At 32.0% G+C, this 15,461-nt stretch overlaps 4 protein-coding genes across 4 annotated transcripts in view; 3 read left to right on the top strand and 1 right to left on the bottom strand.

Moving 5' to 3' along the window:
* Positions 1-15,461, top strand: part of LOC126871038 (60S ribosomal protein L27a) — a 112,104-nt gene that overhangs the window by 1,347 nt on the left and 95,296 nt on the right. The gene's annotated exons all lie outside the window — the stretch shown is intronic.
* Positions 181-4,226, top strand: LOC126871028 (cytochrome P450 4g15). Its single transcript, XM_050629365.1, has 8 exons — positions 181-271; positions 484-724; positions 909-1,106; positions 2,221-2,473; positions 2,683-2,887; positions 2,958-3,152; positions 3,251-3,488; positions 3,565-4,226. The coding sequence occupies exons 2-8, from the start codon at positions 496-498 to the stop codon at positions 3,927-3,929; spliced, it is 1,683 nt and encodes a 560-aa protein (XP_050485322.1). The 5' UTR covers positions 181-271; positions 484-495; the 3' UTR covers positions 3,930-4,226.
* LOC126871040 (uncharacterized) lies at positions 4,226-8,769 on the top strand. The gene is made up of 9 exons (XM_050629401.1): positions 4,226-4,530; positions 4,619-4,839; positions 4,917-5,108; positions 5,184-5,411; positions 5,828-6,003; positions 6,082-6,207; positions 6,440-6,551; positions 6,913-7,038; positions 7,596-8,769. The coding sequence occupies exons 1-9, from the start codon at positions 4,226-4,228 to the stop codon at positions 7,694-7,696; spliced, it is 1,587 nt and encodes a 528-aa protein (XP_050485358.1). The 3' UTR covers positions 7,697-8,769.
* Positions 8,827-13,877, bottom strand: LOC126871023 (myb-like protein X). The gene is made up of 4 exons (XM_050629350.1): positions 13,530-13,877; positions 12,499-12,738; positions 12,157-12,312; positions 8,827-12,063 (listed from the first exon to the last, which is right to left on the bottom strand). The coding sequence occupies exons 1-4, from the start codon at positions 13,641-13,643 to the stop codon at positions 9,319-9,321; spliced, it is 3,255 nt and encodes a 1,084-aa protein (XP_050485307.1). The 5' UTR covers positions 13,644-13,877; the 3' UTR covers positions 8,827-9,318.

Genomic DNA, 15,461 nt, shown 5'->3' with positions numbered 1-15,461 from the left:
GTTTTAATTAAAAAACCGCATAAATAAGAAATAGCTCCACGTTCAATACAATGAAGTTTAATAGTTGCAGGAAAAAATACAAGGTGCATGAGCGAATGCAAATATTAATTCCAATAGAAACATGGCGCAGCCACTAATTAGCTTCGCGAATCTCTAAGTAGGGGTGACCGTAGAAAGGTCCGGTTATAAAAGAGATCGCGCGAAGTTGGAAAACCAGTTCGGTGATGGTTCATCGACAACAACGCATCGTTTAGGTAGTATAAGCATTTAGGTGGGTGACAATATTTTTTGTTCCCGTCGTAGATTATGAAGACACAAGTGTATTATTGATATTCGACAACATTCTTCATCTTTGAACTTGAAAATACTGTGAAACTCGAGTGATCGTGCCCAATATGACAACGTGATTCGTTCTTTAAGTTATTTCATCGAGATTTACTTGAGAAGAAATACAATTACAATCTGATCCCCTTTTATTTCCAGATAACATCAATTATGTCTACGGCCGGACCGGAAATAGTAGCCGGATCAATGGCAGCCGCCTCGGCCACCGGATTCTCGGCGACCACTGTATTCTTATCCCTTTTCATTCCTGCTGTCGTTTTATATCTCATTTATTTCCGCCTCTCTAGGCAACATATGCTCAAACTTGCCGAAAGTCTACCAGGTCCACCAGCTTTGCCTATCATAGGAAATGCCTTGGATTTACTTGGAAGTTCCGACAGTAAGTAAAACATCAATCTTAAATAGAGTAATAATGATATTAAATATAAAATAAAGTAATAATAGTTGACATAATTCATATTAACTTTCGAATTCATCTGATACAATTTGATACGAGAAATGAACCCGAACAACCCTCAGCTTTGCGAAGAAATGGAAATAACGATTTTCTTTGCAAATTGCAGCCATCTTCCAGAATTTGTTGGCAAAAGCTGCTGACTACAAAGATGTGGTTAGGTTGTGGATTGGTCCCAAATTAGTTGTTTTCCTGTTTGACCCACGCGACATTGAAATAATCTTATCCAGCAACGTGTACATCGACAAATCTGCCGAATATAGGTTCTTCTATCCATGGCTTGGAGACGGTCTTCTCATCTCAACTGGTAAGTTCTCGTTTTAAAGTTCCTCTGTTTTTGTACCGTATAGCAATCGATGCAATTAAAAACATACGAATAGTATAGAATGAAGACTTCCCTCATAGCAATAGGTTTCCGGTATTATTTAAATCAACGGTCTACGAATTACAAAATTAAATCATAATTCCGCTCTGAAGACAAATATTTTTTGAGCTCTTTGCATACGAATGTGAAGACAAAATATCTTAATCGATTGTTACAATCTCTTATTACGACAGGTAAATAGAAGCAATAAAACATGAAATATCATTATAAGTGTTTTCTGGTGATAGCGAAAGCAACAACGACTTCGTAAGCCGGTGAAAGAAACGAGATGTAGTTTCACGAGCGAGTGCAGTTATCGTAACTTTCCCGTTGTCTAGATAGCTTCTCCCCTCCTCCCCCCAATCTGTAAGTACCATTTATTCGTACACGTAACAGGGCTTGACACACGTGCACGTAACAACCTCGCGTGTAACCGTCTTAAACGACCAGCACGCATGCACTGGCGTAAAACTTTCTTCGCACCCTTTACCGCTTCCTCCGAGCAGGAAAAACTTTTGAATTATAAGTAACTGAAAGTATAAAAAGAAGTCAGTATAATTAACTTCTGCAATTTCATTAGTGAAATAGGTGGAATAACTAGGAAACGTGTAATTTCATATCTATTGTAGATCGTATTAACGCATTCTTCTACCGTGCCTTTCTAAATTATTAAGTTAAATTATATATACATGAGAATATACGTAACACTAATAGGATATCGTTATTTTTCATCATACGAATGCAGTTCACATATATCGCAATCTGTCTGTGTAAGACAGATGAAAATAGACAGAAAATTTATCGTTGTCGCTTCCAGTGGTTTAGTCTTTCTTTTCTGTATATCTAGATAATAACGTGCTGTCTGTGTCTCGCGAAAATATTGCTATTTCATAAACATTTCGGTTTTCTTTGAGCCATGCTTTTTCTTGAAGAGATCGTGTATTCTCTTCGAAACTACTCCTTCGTTTAATCGATACAATTAAGAGTTCTTCGAAAACTTTTATGCACTGAGTTAAATGTAACAGATAACTGAGTTAAAAATGTAATTCCCATACAGGTCAGAAATGGCGTAGCCATCGTAAACTGATCGCCCCAACCTTCCACTTAAACGTGCTGAAGAGTTTCATCAACCTGTTCAACGCAAATGCTCGCGATGTTGTCGAAAGAATGCGCAAAGAAGGTAGCAAAGAATTTGACTGCCACGATTATATGTCCGAACTCACCGTTGAAATTCTTATGGAAACTGCCATGGGTGTCTCCAAGACTACTCAAGATCGCAGTGGATTCGAATACGCCATGGCAGTGATGAAGTACGTATACATTTTTCCGCCCCTCTTACGCAAACGTTTTCTTCCTCCGGAGAAAGTTCGCCGATATTCCAGAGTGCATGTCCTGTACAAGTTATAACCGGTATTGCATAACAACTGGAAAATAGATATATGTCTTTAACGAATGAAGCAGCGATACATTATACACGTGTATTACAGGCGAAATTAAATAACGGGTGATTTATTCGTAGGATGTGCGACATCTTGCATCTCCGTCACACCAAAGTATGGCTCAGACCTGATTGGCTGTTCAATCTAACAAAATACGGAAAGGACCAGATCAAGTTGTTGGAAATTATCCACGGATTAACCAAGAAAGTTATCTCGCGTAAGAAGGAAGATTACAAGAGCGGAAAGCGTAACATCATCGACACTAGCGCTCAGAAGAACGAAAAGGTAAGGATCAAATCGATCTATAATCGATATACAAAATGAATTGTCGATACGATATTTTTGTAAATATTAGGGCGACAACGCCACCGTCGTAGAGGGTGTTTCGTTTGGTCAATCGACCGGTCTTAAGGATGATTTAGATGTTGATGATGACGTTGGTGAGAAGAAGAGACAAGCTTTTCTCGATCTCTTGATCGAAGCTGGTCAAGAAGGCGTCATCCTTACCGATAAAGAAGTTAGAGAACAAGTCAATACCATTATGTTTGAGGTAAAATTCCAAACAAGACTGACATTCGATATATGTAAATACATAATATAATAATATAGCACGATGGAAGTCAATGAAACGATATGTTTAAAAAAAAGGGACACGATACAACTGCAGCCGGAGCCAGCTTCTTCCTTGCATTGATGGGTTGTCACCCTGACGTACAAGAGAAAGTTATTCAAGAACTCGATGAGATCTTTGGTGACAGTGACAGACCAGCCACCTTCCAAGATACTTTAGAGATGAAATATCTCGAACGTTGCCTCTTGGAAACGCTTCGATTATACCCACCAGTACCAATTATCGCTCGGGAGATCAAAACAGATCTGAAATGCAGTTAGTATCATGATTTTCGCATCTTACATGCTTTTTTTTCTACCAAAAGCAGTATTAACAAAAATGAAAATTTCAGTGAGTGGAAACTACACAATCCCAGCTGGCTGCACAGTTGTCATTGCTACCTACAAGCTACACCGACATCCAAGCATCTATCCTAATCCTGATGTCTTCAATCCTGATAACTTCCTACCAGAAAATACCGCAAAACGTCATTATTACGCTTTCGTGCCATTCTCGGCTGGTCCACGATCCTGCGTAGGAAGGAAATACGCAATGCTCAAACTGAAGATCATCCTGTCGACGATCCTCAGAAATTTCCGCATAAGATCTAACTCGAAGGAGTCCGATTTCAGACTACAAGCTGATATTATCTTAAAGAGAGCAGACGGTTTCAATATCAAGCTCGAACCTAGAAAAGTAGTAGCGGCCACGGCATAAAAATGCAAGGACGATTTAACATAAGAATTTTTATTTCAAAGGAAAATTACAAATCGTGGTAGGTTATAGGCTCCCCGCACAATCACACAGCGGGTGACAAAATACTTAATCACACACGCGAATCGTTAAACGTCATACTTTTCGAGCATGCGCGGGAAACTATTCCCTCAGATTATATGCTTGTGTATAAATGTATGTATATTTCTGTTCATCGTGTAATGTATGAATATATTTACTATTTACGTTGATATTTATCTTATGCAATAAATTATGCATCCATAGCGTTGCAAAATCCGATGTTATGTTTCATCTTTCCTCTGTTTCACCTTTCTGTTTACGTTTTACTCTTAAGAGCTTACGAAGAAACGCTTAAAATAATGACTGCAAAATACAGGCAAGGAAAAAGACACGATGTCGAAGAATTTTTAAAGAAGAATTGCACAGAATGGTCGAATAACTCGGATAGCAACATTAGCGGATACATTGATAATCCAAAGATAAAATTGAAAACTTTGCCCCAAGCTCAGGGAAAAGAAATAAATAAGGTTATTGATGACTTAAAAGCCGCGTTACCAAATATAACTCCCAAAGAAATAAGAAGGTTCTTATTGTCGTTATATATACATATAAAAGTGAAAATAATACAAACGTATTTATAAAAATATTATTAACTACGACATTATAAATAGGTTTTATATGCCATATCATGAGGCGATACTTCTCGAGTTTAAAGAACAGGGATACCAACAATCATTTGATTATATGACAGAACTTCTAGGTTTCGATGAAAAAATTTCAGAAAAAACGCCTGGCTCGTTATCATGGAAAAAACCATCTTTGAAAGATCAACAAGATTTTATAAACTATTTGACAAATGGATTTATTGCGTCTGAAAAGAGTAAGAGAAAAGGTATGAAAGAACATGATTCCACTAATTCTTACTAAATATGCTAGTTTATTGATTAAGTAAATGAATAATTTACTTAGGTGACTACTTTGCACAAGCAACGACACTTTTAGATATGGCTCTGTTCTTTCAATCGAAAACGTGGGAATGGTGGTGGATAGCCGACCATCTCTATCAATTTGCTCTTTCAGTTGCGAAATTGATAGACGGTGATGATGCTAAAACAATCACGTTGATACGTTATTTATACGGTCGATTTCTTTGTCACGAATGTTGGTATATAGATCTCGAACTCTTTGTACTTTAAAGTTCTGAAAAATAATGCTTAGGATCATACGCTTAATTAGTACAGAATCCAACAGAAGCTCTAGATCATCTGAACAAGGCGCGAAAGGACTCAGAAAATAAAACATGGAACGCATCGGCAAAATTGGAAATAAAGCAACATTGTATCTTCAAAGAATGCAACATTCTTTTGTATAAAACTCTATTGATTTTCGTTCGCACGGAACGTCTTCAAAATCCCCAGTCCGCTTTGAAAGCCTGCATTGAAGCTAAAGAAAGAGCAACCGATGGTAAGTTCTGTTGACTTCCATTCAAGGATCATAAAGATAAGTAAAATTAGAAAAGTTTGAATGTAAAAATTGGTAGCTCAGTTTAAGTGATTTTGCTTACGAATAACCATTATAGATGATTATCGGCAACCAAAATGGTTTTGATCATTTATAGCAGTTATTTATAACAGTTAAAAATTAAAATTTTGTAAATTATATTTAAAATTATATATTTAAAATTATATTTTTTATCTAAATTTCTTTAAGATTTAGTGATCACAGGATGTGATTTTTTGGATCCAATTTTTGTCAATGATTTCTTTCATATAAATTTTAAAGATAACTTATCTTTAAGAAGCACTTATTTCGCATTTACAAATTTAAAGTAAAATAAAGTACAATAAGACTAATTAAAATTAAAATGAAAATAAAAACAGCTGGAAACATTGAATATACAAATGAAGTCCTTTACGAGCTCGGGAAATGTTACATCGCTGTAAACGAAATTAAAAACGCGTTGCAAACTTTTTCGAAGCTATTAGCTCTCGCCAAGAGAACTTCGGATATCGAGGGTGTTTGTAATGCGCACATGGAATTAGCTTTTGCGTACAAAGTAATTAAATTCCTTCTTTTGTTTCTATGTGTAATGTAATCTTTCTTAAGATGTAAATGATACTGGTCGCTCATATAGCATCTAAGCGACAGTGACTACACGGAAAAACATTTGCGAATGTGCCGAGAAAACGCTGAAAATTTCGGTCTCCTGGAAAAGCTCGCCGATGCACACTATTACACGGGCGAACACTATTTGAGTCAGGTAAAAAAATAAAATAAAAAAAACAAAATGCTGTTCTACCTTATTTAAAAAAATGTTGAGCTACAATAATTCTACAAAAATAAGTTCGCTCACAATAAAAATATGCACAAAAATATATAAACATACAAATTACATAAATTATCCTAAGTGCTTTGATTTCTTCAAATAATAAATTTGTACAATACTTGCTTTATGCAGTACAAAAGACTAATCAAAATTTCTATTCCTGCAGGGAAAGTTATATTTATCTACCAAACATTTGGAAAACGCACTAAACCTATACAGTAGACTTGATTTGACTCACGAAGCTGATCAAGCAAGATGTATTGCAGGAATTTCTAAAGGTTCTTTTACTTTTTAAAAGATACATAATTATATACTACACGAAGTTATTGTCATGCTCAGTTCTTCACTTCGATAAAAAGAAAACAACAATATAAAATGAAAATACGTGTGTGTTCTCGCACTCTCAATTACACCCAAGATCTTTTCTCAAGTATATAGAAATACATCTACTATTTGCTTTATTTTACATATTTTAACAATTTGTAAATATCTACATAATACAAGTTGCATCATGATGTTGAATATTTAATTAATACATAGATTAAATGTACATATAAGTTATCCTTTACGTATTACAATAATAACTGAGTGCGATAAACATTTTTAATGTATACGCAACGGTGGTATTAATTTTTTAAGGGCAAGAAAGAATCCAGAAATATATCGATTTGTTACTACGATGCGGTGAATATGATGAAAATGCAACGTTGAAACTTTGTCGGTGGAAAAGCTACAGAGAGATCTTTTGGATTGAGGAAACCTTTGGTAACTAAAATTCAATATGAATTTTTTACTCAGTCATCACGTACTACTGTAATGTATATAACTCTTTTTGTTCTTAGATTTGTATACTTATGATTAATCAAAGATTTCTTAGACAATGATCAAAATTGAGACAAAAAGGGCGCTTTTCATACTAACATTATCAGCGTGTGTTTCAATCTTTGTTAAAATCAGTTACGATATTTGCAAAACTTTCAAAAGATTCTCAGTTTTGATAATTGCATACTTATATTATATACATGTTTTAATGATGTCCATTAGACTTCTCATTAAATACACTATATGTTTTTCGTTACACTAATCCACTGACTATCGTGTTACGATGGCCATCACTTCCTTTCTTAAATTTTATACATTCAACGGACGTTTACTTAAAATACTAAAACCTCCACGATCTTTATTATTCAATAAAAGTCAAATTATATCTCGATTTTGTTGTTTTGGTATCTCACACTTGACAATATCGAATATATCATACACGTATGTAAACCTGTTCATAATTATTGTATCATAATGTAATTTCTTCACGAATGTTTCAGATACAAAGTTAGACTTAGAAATCCAACATGAAAATTCGGACACGCTTTCATCGTCGTTGTCTTCTACACTTCACAACGATCAAGCAACATCGCGACTCTAAAACTCCATATGTAATAGTTATTGATTAATAAAATTTATTACTACAAGTATCCCATTTTTTCTTTTATTTCACCTTATACTTATCTAACTTTATATTTAAATATAAGAACTTCCTGTTCCTCATTACAATGTCGCGGAAATCATAAACAAGCGACTTGTTTATAGTTAGACTCATCCTTAAATAATATTCTCAAAAAAATTAATGAAATAATTACGTAAAAAATATAAAGATAAGATAACAAAATCAAGACAAAAACAACGACGATGTACGGCGAGCTTATAATGCGAGATTTTTAGTGAAGTTAATTCGTTTGACGAATGCGTTAGTACGTATGATCAATTTATAATAGCAAGATTTAAAAAACTGTAGACTTCTAAAGTAATTTAAACAATTAAATAGGACAAATAAGAAATATCAAATTAAAAATATTATGGGCTATGAGGTCATTGTACTAATAAAATAGTAATAAGTCTTGTGGTTACATTGCACACAAACAACTATTCAATTCTTACTTGTTGTCATAGAAAAATTAGAAAAAATTAAAAAAGGTTTAATAGAATTAAGTAATTAGAAATTAATATTAAAATTGGCCAGGTTATACAGAAATCTACCAACCCTCAAAATAATAAAAGATTAGTTAAACACATTACAGATCCCATAATATTATAACCTTTATTTTGCAAAAAATAGCCAACCCATAGAACGACTCTTACACTATATAATTATTAAAATTACCAAGCCATAGATCTATTTTAAGCTTATAATTATTTTACAGAAAACTTCCAAACCTTATATTAATTATACTATTCACTATTAAATAAGCCATTGAAAAACATTATAAAAGAACAAGAAATAAAATATATCCAAAAGAAATAAATCTATTTCCGTTTTTTAAATTAGACTTTCCAAACTATATTTTTCTCAATTTTAGACCATCGAGGATTGGTAGCAGTCTGCACAACTTGGCCCAAATATCTCCAATTAATGTGCAATGGTAAATTATTTAGAACCTGCATACAACATGTTTCTTGCTTATCTTACTAAAAAAAAAAAAAAAAAACAGAATGTAAAAAGCATGGAGATTCCTGTAAATAAAACAGCTAATTACCAAATATAGTAATAATTAAAAATAAGCTTTTTAAGAGTATATAATATAACATAATATAATATAATCTTTTTTGTTGCACAAACAAAAATACAAAAGAGCATTAAATATCGTGTGTGTGTGTGTATGTGTGTGTGTGTGTGTGTGTAGAAGTCACATACTATTAGTCTATGACAACGAATAACGCTTCCACAACGAATTATATGACACAAAATTATAGGCATTTGTGTATGTGATGTCGTAAAATATTTTCAAGTGTTTCTATGTTAAAATGAACTTGTATACAAAAGGCTACTAATCTCTGAAAAGTAAAATACCATTGTACACTTCATCTTTTAATTTGAAATACCAATGAAATGATTGTTCCATTTTATACCTTTCATGTAAATGAGAATTAATAATATGATATATCTTCTAAGCAACAGAAGCGGAGGAAACTTGACTTTTTGACTGTGTAAAAACTATATTTAAGTTTTATAAAAAAGTGATCTCATAAATATATATGTATATTTATACACTACTCCACATGTGTTTCATTTTCAGTTTTGGAGTCGTCAATTTTGAGAGATGGCATATCAACAATATTTTGTATTTCATGTGATATGTTTCCCAAAGTCTCTGTTTCGATGGAATCAGTGTCAATATTTATATCAATAACTTCTTGTCGTTTTACAACTTCTGCACTTGCTAAATCAAGTACTTCTCGTAACACTTCTGCTGCTGCATTTGCAGAATCGCTTATTGAATCTTTTCGTTGTGGAGAATCTACATTCACAATTTCCAAATCATTTCTATTAAAATTCTCCTTATCAGTCGTATCTTCTTCGAGTAACACAGTCCTCTCCAAAACTTCTGATTTTTTTGAATCAGAATCATCTACTTTTATTTGCATTCTATTTTCATTACAAGATATTATTTTTTGTATCGATTTAGGCGATCTTTGTTTGGCAAGTATTGTTAAATCACCTTCATCATCGGCTACGTCCATTCTGTTGTTCGTTTCTTTTTGTTTAATATCACTTTGTTCAATCTTCTTTGAAATATCAATATCATTTGCTTCCATGGTATCTTCAACACAATTTTCACTGAATTTCTTTAAACTTTCTTTATTAATCGTTTGAATCGCTTGCCCATTGCACATCGCCTCCTTTCGTTCCTTTTCCTGTTTTCCTTCCTCATCATCTTTAATATCTAAATCTCTCTTTTCATCTTCTTCTCCACCTCTTTCTTTAACTACTTTAACTTCTTCAACTACTTTAACTTTTTCAACTTCTTCAACTATTTTAGTTTGTTTTTCCTCTACCTTACATTTATCTTCCTCATTTTCTTGTTTACCTTTATAGTTTTCTCGTTTATTTTCCTCGTTTTCTTGTTTACCTTTTTCGTTTTTTCGTTTATCTTCCTCGTTTTCTTGTTTATCTTTCTCGTTTTCTTGTTTATCTTTCTCGTTTTCTTGTTTATCTTTCTCGTTTTCTTGTTTATCTTTCTCGTTTTCTTGTTTATCTTTCTCGTTTTCTTGTTTATCTTCCTCCATCTGCTTATATTTTTCTTTATTATTTTTTTGTTTGTCTTCAGAATCACTATGTGAAATTTTCATTATTTCTTCTGACTTCACACATTTTATAGACTCATGAATATTTTTATCAGTTTCATCATTATTATTATAATTATCCTCATTTTCTTTTTCACTTTCCTTATCCGTGTCTTCTTTAGTTTTAGTTTCATTTTGTGACGGACTTATGATGTTTATTTCTGCAACTTCATCTTCTTGTAGATCTTCTGTTTCTTTCTCAGTCTTATGTGTTTGATCATCATCAGATTCTTTCATGACAAGTTTTACATCAACAGCATCTTCTACTACTTCCTTTTTAGGCGAATTAATATTACTTCCTGCATTAGAATTTATATCTGCATGGTTACTTGTGTTAAAATTCTTTTCACTTTCCATCAATTCTTCTTCATCATCTTCTACTGTAATTTTTATAGTCTCAGACAAATCTTCTACTTGATCATCTAGTGCTTCACTTGGACCTGATGTTTCTTTCATCCAAGTTTCATTACTTAATTTCTGTAATTTTAATTGTGGTTGTTTATAGTGCGTCAATTTGTGTGTCAAACCTATAAATTTATTTTCATAACTAGCTCCACATTCATCGCATACATATGTTTGAGTCTTAAATATATCATCTTTATCATCAGATTTTGGAGACTGCAATTCTTGGGAATTTGTAACTGTAGGAAGTTTCGCGAGTTTTTTAGTATTCTTTCTGTTCGTTTTTCGTATATTCTTTTCAAAGTTTTCCTGATCGTTATCGTCATCACATATTTCTATAGTAACAGATGAAGTACTTGTAAAGCTCAATCGCTTTCTCTTTAATACAACATCCTCATTTGACGACGATTCGTCACTCACGTCTACATTACGATTTCCTCTTATAGGAATACCACTTAAAATAGTTTTTAATCTTTTACGATTATACTTATTGTCAATATCTGCATCCGATAAGGATGAGCCAGTTGCTCGTTTATGTCTTGTTAAACGGCGGCCGCTATTTTTTGCAATTTTTGGAATAGAAGAATCTGAATCAAAACTTTGATTAATATTATGCTTACCACCTTTCTGTGTAACTTGCTTTGTCTGTTGTGCAACCAAACTGGACTGCTTTGAGTCAGTATCACATATTTCTTTTGCATCAGGTTTGTGTTTTTTATTAGGTACATCTTCATTACTTGAGTCCTTATCTGCAGTCCTTACACTTTTACTAGAACGCTTTTGACTTTGCTTTTCTATATCATTTCTTATATCACTAACTGGCTTACTGGATTTATTTTCATTTGTCAAATTTGTGGCCATTACAACATATGTCTTATTGCCTTCATCATCCTCATCAATCCTATAGAGCTTCTCCTTCTTTATTTTAGAATCTTTTAATACATCTTTTAAAAAAACTGTACAAAGTTTGATTTGTTTGTCATTTGACACTTCTTTCTCAGGTTTACTTTTACAAATATCCATATTTTTCCAACAACATTTACATACAATTTCTCCTGTTTTATGAATCTTGAATATATCATCATCAGTTTTAATAGAATTATGACATTTACTACAAACTTGTGACTTTGTTTGTTCGCTTAATTTGTTATTTCGAGATCGTGTGCGGGTCATTCTGTCAGAATCACTCTCTGATTCCAGAAATGCGTTTAAATTTATTCTATTAGGTTCAGTGCTGGTAGTTTTACGATTTACAATGGTTGTTTTTATCTGTAACATAAATATATTATATTGATTTAATATAATATATAATGATTTAATATAATATATAATGATTTAATATAATATACAACTAAATATTACCTTAGGGAAAGTTAAGTAATTTATTTTTTTATCAGCTGTATCTTCCAATTTAATTGTAGTTTCTTCACATATGTTCTTTAAATCTATCAATACATCTATCACATATCGGCAAGATAAACATATGAATTTATAATCTCCATAAACATTTCCACTGTTCTAAGAAATATAAAAATCATATGTGAATTACATATTAAATTACATACCATATAAAATACAATATACAATATAAATATAAAAATATTAAATATTAAAAGTATTCATATGTATATTATTTATATATTTGTAAAAGTAATCAATATTTATAAAAGTAATCAATAAACCACTATATTAAGTAGTTTCTACCTTTGTATTAAGGAGTTCCTGTATTTTGTGAAATGGATTATACTGCAAGTTCTTCTCTTTACTAATATCAAAGATAAATTCGTTTTTTGCTGGTTCACGACATAGACTACAACACTGTCTGCGAACATTTATTTTTTGCTTTGTAGTACGTTTATATTTTTCTATAAAAGAGCTGCATTGATTTAATTCATATGCACATTTGTGACAAATTTTAGTTGGTAATTGATCTGCTTTTAGTACCTATGTAAATAATAAATAGTTAATATGACTGAAAATACAAAAAAGTAAAATGCTTATTAAAGATCAATAAATATAAAAGAAATGTTGCAAGGAAATAAAAAGAATAACATAATACATTTCATATATTTATATTGTGATGTTTAAACATATATAGTTACATTTAACTTTGTGATAACTTATGTTTACTTTTTTATATTAGAAAACAAAACTCACTTTCCAAACGCACAGTTTATATTTAGTATAAATGTATCAAAGATTATATTTTATAGAAAAATTACAGCAAATTCAATAAATCATCAATAATAGCACATACTATAGCCAGTTAAAGACTTAAAACATAACTTAAATGTCTTATAGAAGACATAGAAGCTCTTAAATCATCACAGAGTATGAAACTATGATCATACAGAGTAATAGAATCAAACATCGGCTTTCAAATTCTCCACAAAATAATATTAATCTTGTATTATTAAAGTTTGTTTATGCAAAATTAATCCAACAGCTTTGTGTAACCTCTAATATAGTCTGCAAATTAATGACTACATAAAACATTTATTCCTACTGTTTACAATAGACCATTCACTATTAATAATAATAGATCTGTTCATTGTATTTATATGTAATTGTAAGGAAATGAATTTAAGCAAACCCTTTGTTCAAATATTTATGTTTCTTAATGTGCACAAATATCGACGCACGCTCAGACTTACTGTAGCAAACTTAATTGAATTCGAATATCTCACTAGCAAATTAGTGATTTCAAGTAAGAATATTTCTTTTTAGAAAACTACCTTAATAAGTGAGCAGATTTCGAGTTGGTCATAATACATTTGTTTATTGTCCGCTGTAACATCCAAGAAAACACCTTCATCACTCGCACAGAGAAAACAGTACTGGCTTGACATGCTGCCACATAGAACTCAAAGAATAAAAACCGATTGTTTAAATAATAAACTAATCAAATACTTAGAGACATCAATCCGAAAATAATACTAAATTTTAGTTATATAGTAAGTAACAAAATTCATTGAAACGTAGTAGATTGGCGGTAATAGTACCCCACTAAGATGGCGTACAACATACGCTATGTCGACCTATCGAAACATATATATTTGCAACATTTTGACCGTTAAATTTGAAACCTTAAACATCAATTACGTTTTAATTACTGTTGTTATGTAATAAAATAATATCAGTATTTGATAATTAAGGTGCCCTAATAAGTAAATAATAATTGCTTTTTCTCTAGATTTTCCTTTATTAAAGTAATTTTAGGTTTTAAACATTCATAACGCTTTTATTCCATCAAGAATGTGCAGACTTAAATATTTTGGTCAATTTAGGTACAAGTATATCTTTGAAAAACATGTATCTATCAAAAAACATTGATACTTCCACATCTTCGATCTTTTAGTGTTCACGTTGAGACCATTTTTGCAGTGACGAAAGTGAAAATAAATCAAATATAGATCGATTCTGTTCGTGAAATTGTTCGATACGAACTTTTATGTTATCTAATATTGACCTGAGAAATAGAAAAAAATGTTAATTATAAATATTCCTTACTGAATAATAATTAAACAATCTTATTCGTTATTTATAAAAAGAACATTTTGCTGAAATTAATTGGAGGGTTAAGTACCTGAAGGATTCTGTCATGTTCTCAGAAAACTTGAATAAATCTTGCATGCAAGTATTTGTTAAATCTGTAAAACGTTTTTTAACAATAGCATTCATTTGATCATTTCCTTGTTTTATTTTCTCCAACTTCGGTTGTTCAGTCGGATCTTTAATGCCGGTCATTGTACTTAATTGCTAAACAGGAAAGAATTGAATAAAAACGTATTCCCCATAAGATAAAATGTGCCATAGTATAGACGAAATGGAATATCCCCCTCTTAAAATTACGCAATGCCTTGTAACGGTAAGTTTCAGTTTGACCAATTCAAACAACACGCGCGAAACAGTATACATGAATACACGTGGGTAGCATGACGTAAGAGTCAGACATATTGAGTATTTACAATGGCCTCAGTACGACATACACATGTTGTATTTAAAAAAAATGATCAAGAATGATTATGTTTGTATATAAATTCAATCCTCATATGCACTATGTAACATGAATAAATTACAAGTAACTTTGAAAAACTTTGTTATGGAAGACTAGATACACATATGTATTTGCAATAAATCATTGAATGAGAATATTGCTTCAACTGAAAATTCATCTAATACATATTTTCCCTTCATTAAATTGACTTTAAACGCACAATTAGAATTTTTCTAATACAAAACTATCAAGTAGGAGAACCACCGCGTTTCTACCTTCATATAAAATATTTATTTAAGTACGCACACGATACGCAATGCACACAATAGCTGATGGTCGGTCGGTTCTATTTTGCACGATCTGGACCATTGGACCGAAATTATCACCGATTTAACCAACGTAGACGTCACTGTGAGAGCCGACAACGAATGCAGAACAACGTCCTTTGTCCTGCTTCGTGCGGTGCTATAATTTCTAAATTTAGTGATTGCTCGTCTACGAATTATTGTTTTCGTCGATCAGGGTAGTTCAACATTAGAACTACTGATCGAACTCAGGGTTAACGGTTTCTGCGCGTTCGCGGGTTAATCTACCGACGCGCGCAGTTCACGCGGGTAAAATTTTTAAGTTTAAGTAAAGATAGCACATGTACATCGAATATTATAAACTT

Source organism: Bombus huntii, chromosome 11 (assembly GCF_024542735.1).
Source record: "Bombus huntii isolate Logan2020A chromosome 11, iyBomHunt1.1, whole genome shotgun sequence".
Lineage (NCBI taxonomy): Eukaryota > Metazoa > Arthropoda > Insecta > Hymenoptera > Apidae > Bombus > Bombus huntii.
The sequence above is the reverse complement of the archived record's forward strand: the minus strand, read 5'-3'. Positions and strand labels throughout refer to the sequence as shown.

What these genes read in the sequence shown, in the direction of transcription:
- LOC126871028 (XM_050629365.1), top strand. Translation starts at nt 496, where the DNA reads ATGTCTACGGCCGGACCGGAAATAGTAGCCGGATCAATGGCAGCCGCC. An exon ending in TACGCCATGGCAGTGATGAA is followed by an intron (nt 2,474 to 2,682) that starts GTACGTATACAT and finishes ATTTATTCGTAG; the next exon opens with GATGTGCGACATCTTGCATC. An exon ending in CAAAACAGATCTGAAATGCA is followed by an intron (nt 3,489 to 3,564) that starts GTTAGTATCATG and finishes TGAAAATTTCAG; the next exon opens with TGAGTGGAAACTACACAATC.
- LOC126871040 (XM_050629401.1), top strand. Translation starts at nt 4,226, where the DNA reads ATGTTATGTTTCATCTTTCCTCTGTTTCACCTTTCTGTTTACGTTTTA. An exon ending in TATTGCAGGAATTTCTAAAG is followed by an intron (nt 6,552 to 6,912) that starts GTTCTTTTACTT and finishes TAATTTTTTAAG; the next exon opens with GGCAAGAAAGAATCCAGAAA. An exon ending in TTGGATTGAGGAAACCTTTG is followed by an intron (nt 7,039 to 7,595) that starts GTAACTAAAATT and finishes CGAATGTTTCAG; the next exon opens with ATACAAAGTTAGACTTAGAA.
- LOC126871023 (XM_050629350.1), bottom strand. Translation starts at nt 13,643, where the DNA reads ATGTCAAGCCAGTACTGTTTTCTCTGTGCGAGTGATGAAGGTGTTTTC. An exon ending in AAATCTGCTCACTTATTAAG is followed by an intron (nt 12,739 to 13,529) that starts GTAGTTTTCTAA and finishes TTATTTACATAG; the next exon opens with GTACTAAAAGCAGATCAATT. An exon ending in AGGAACTCCTTAATACAAAG is followed by an intron (nt 12,313 to 12,498) that starts GTAGAAACTACT and finishes TATATTTCTTAG; the next exon opens with AACAGTGGAAATGTTTATGG.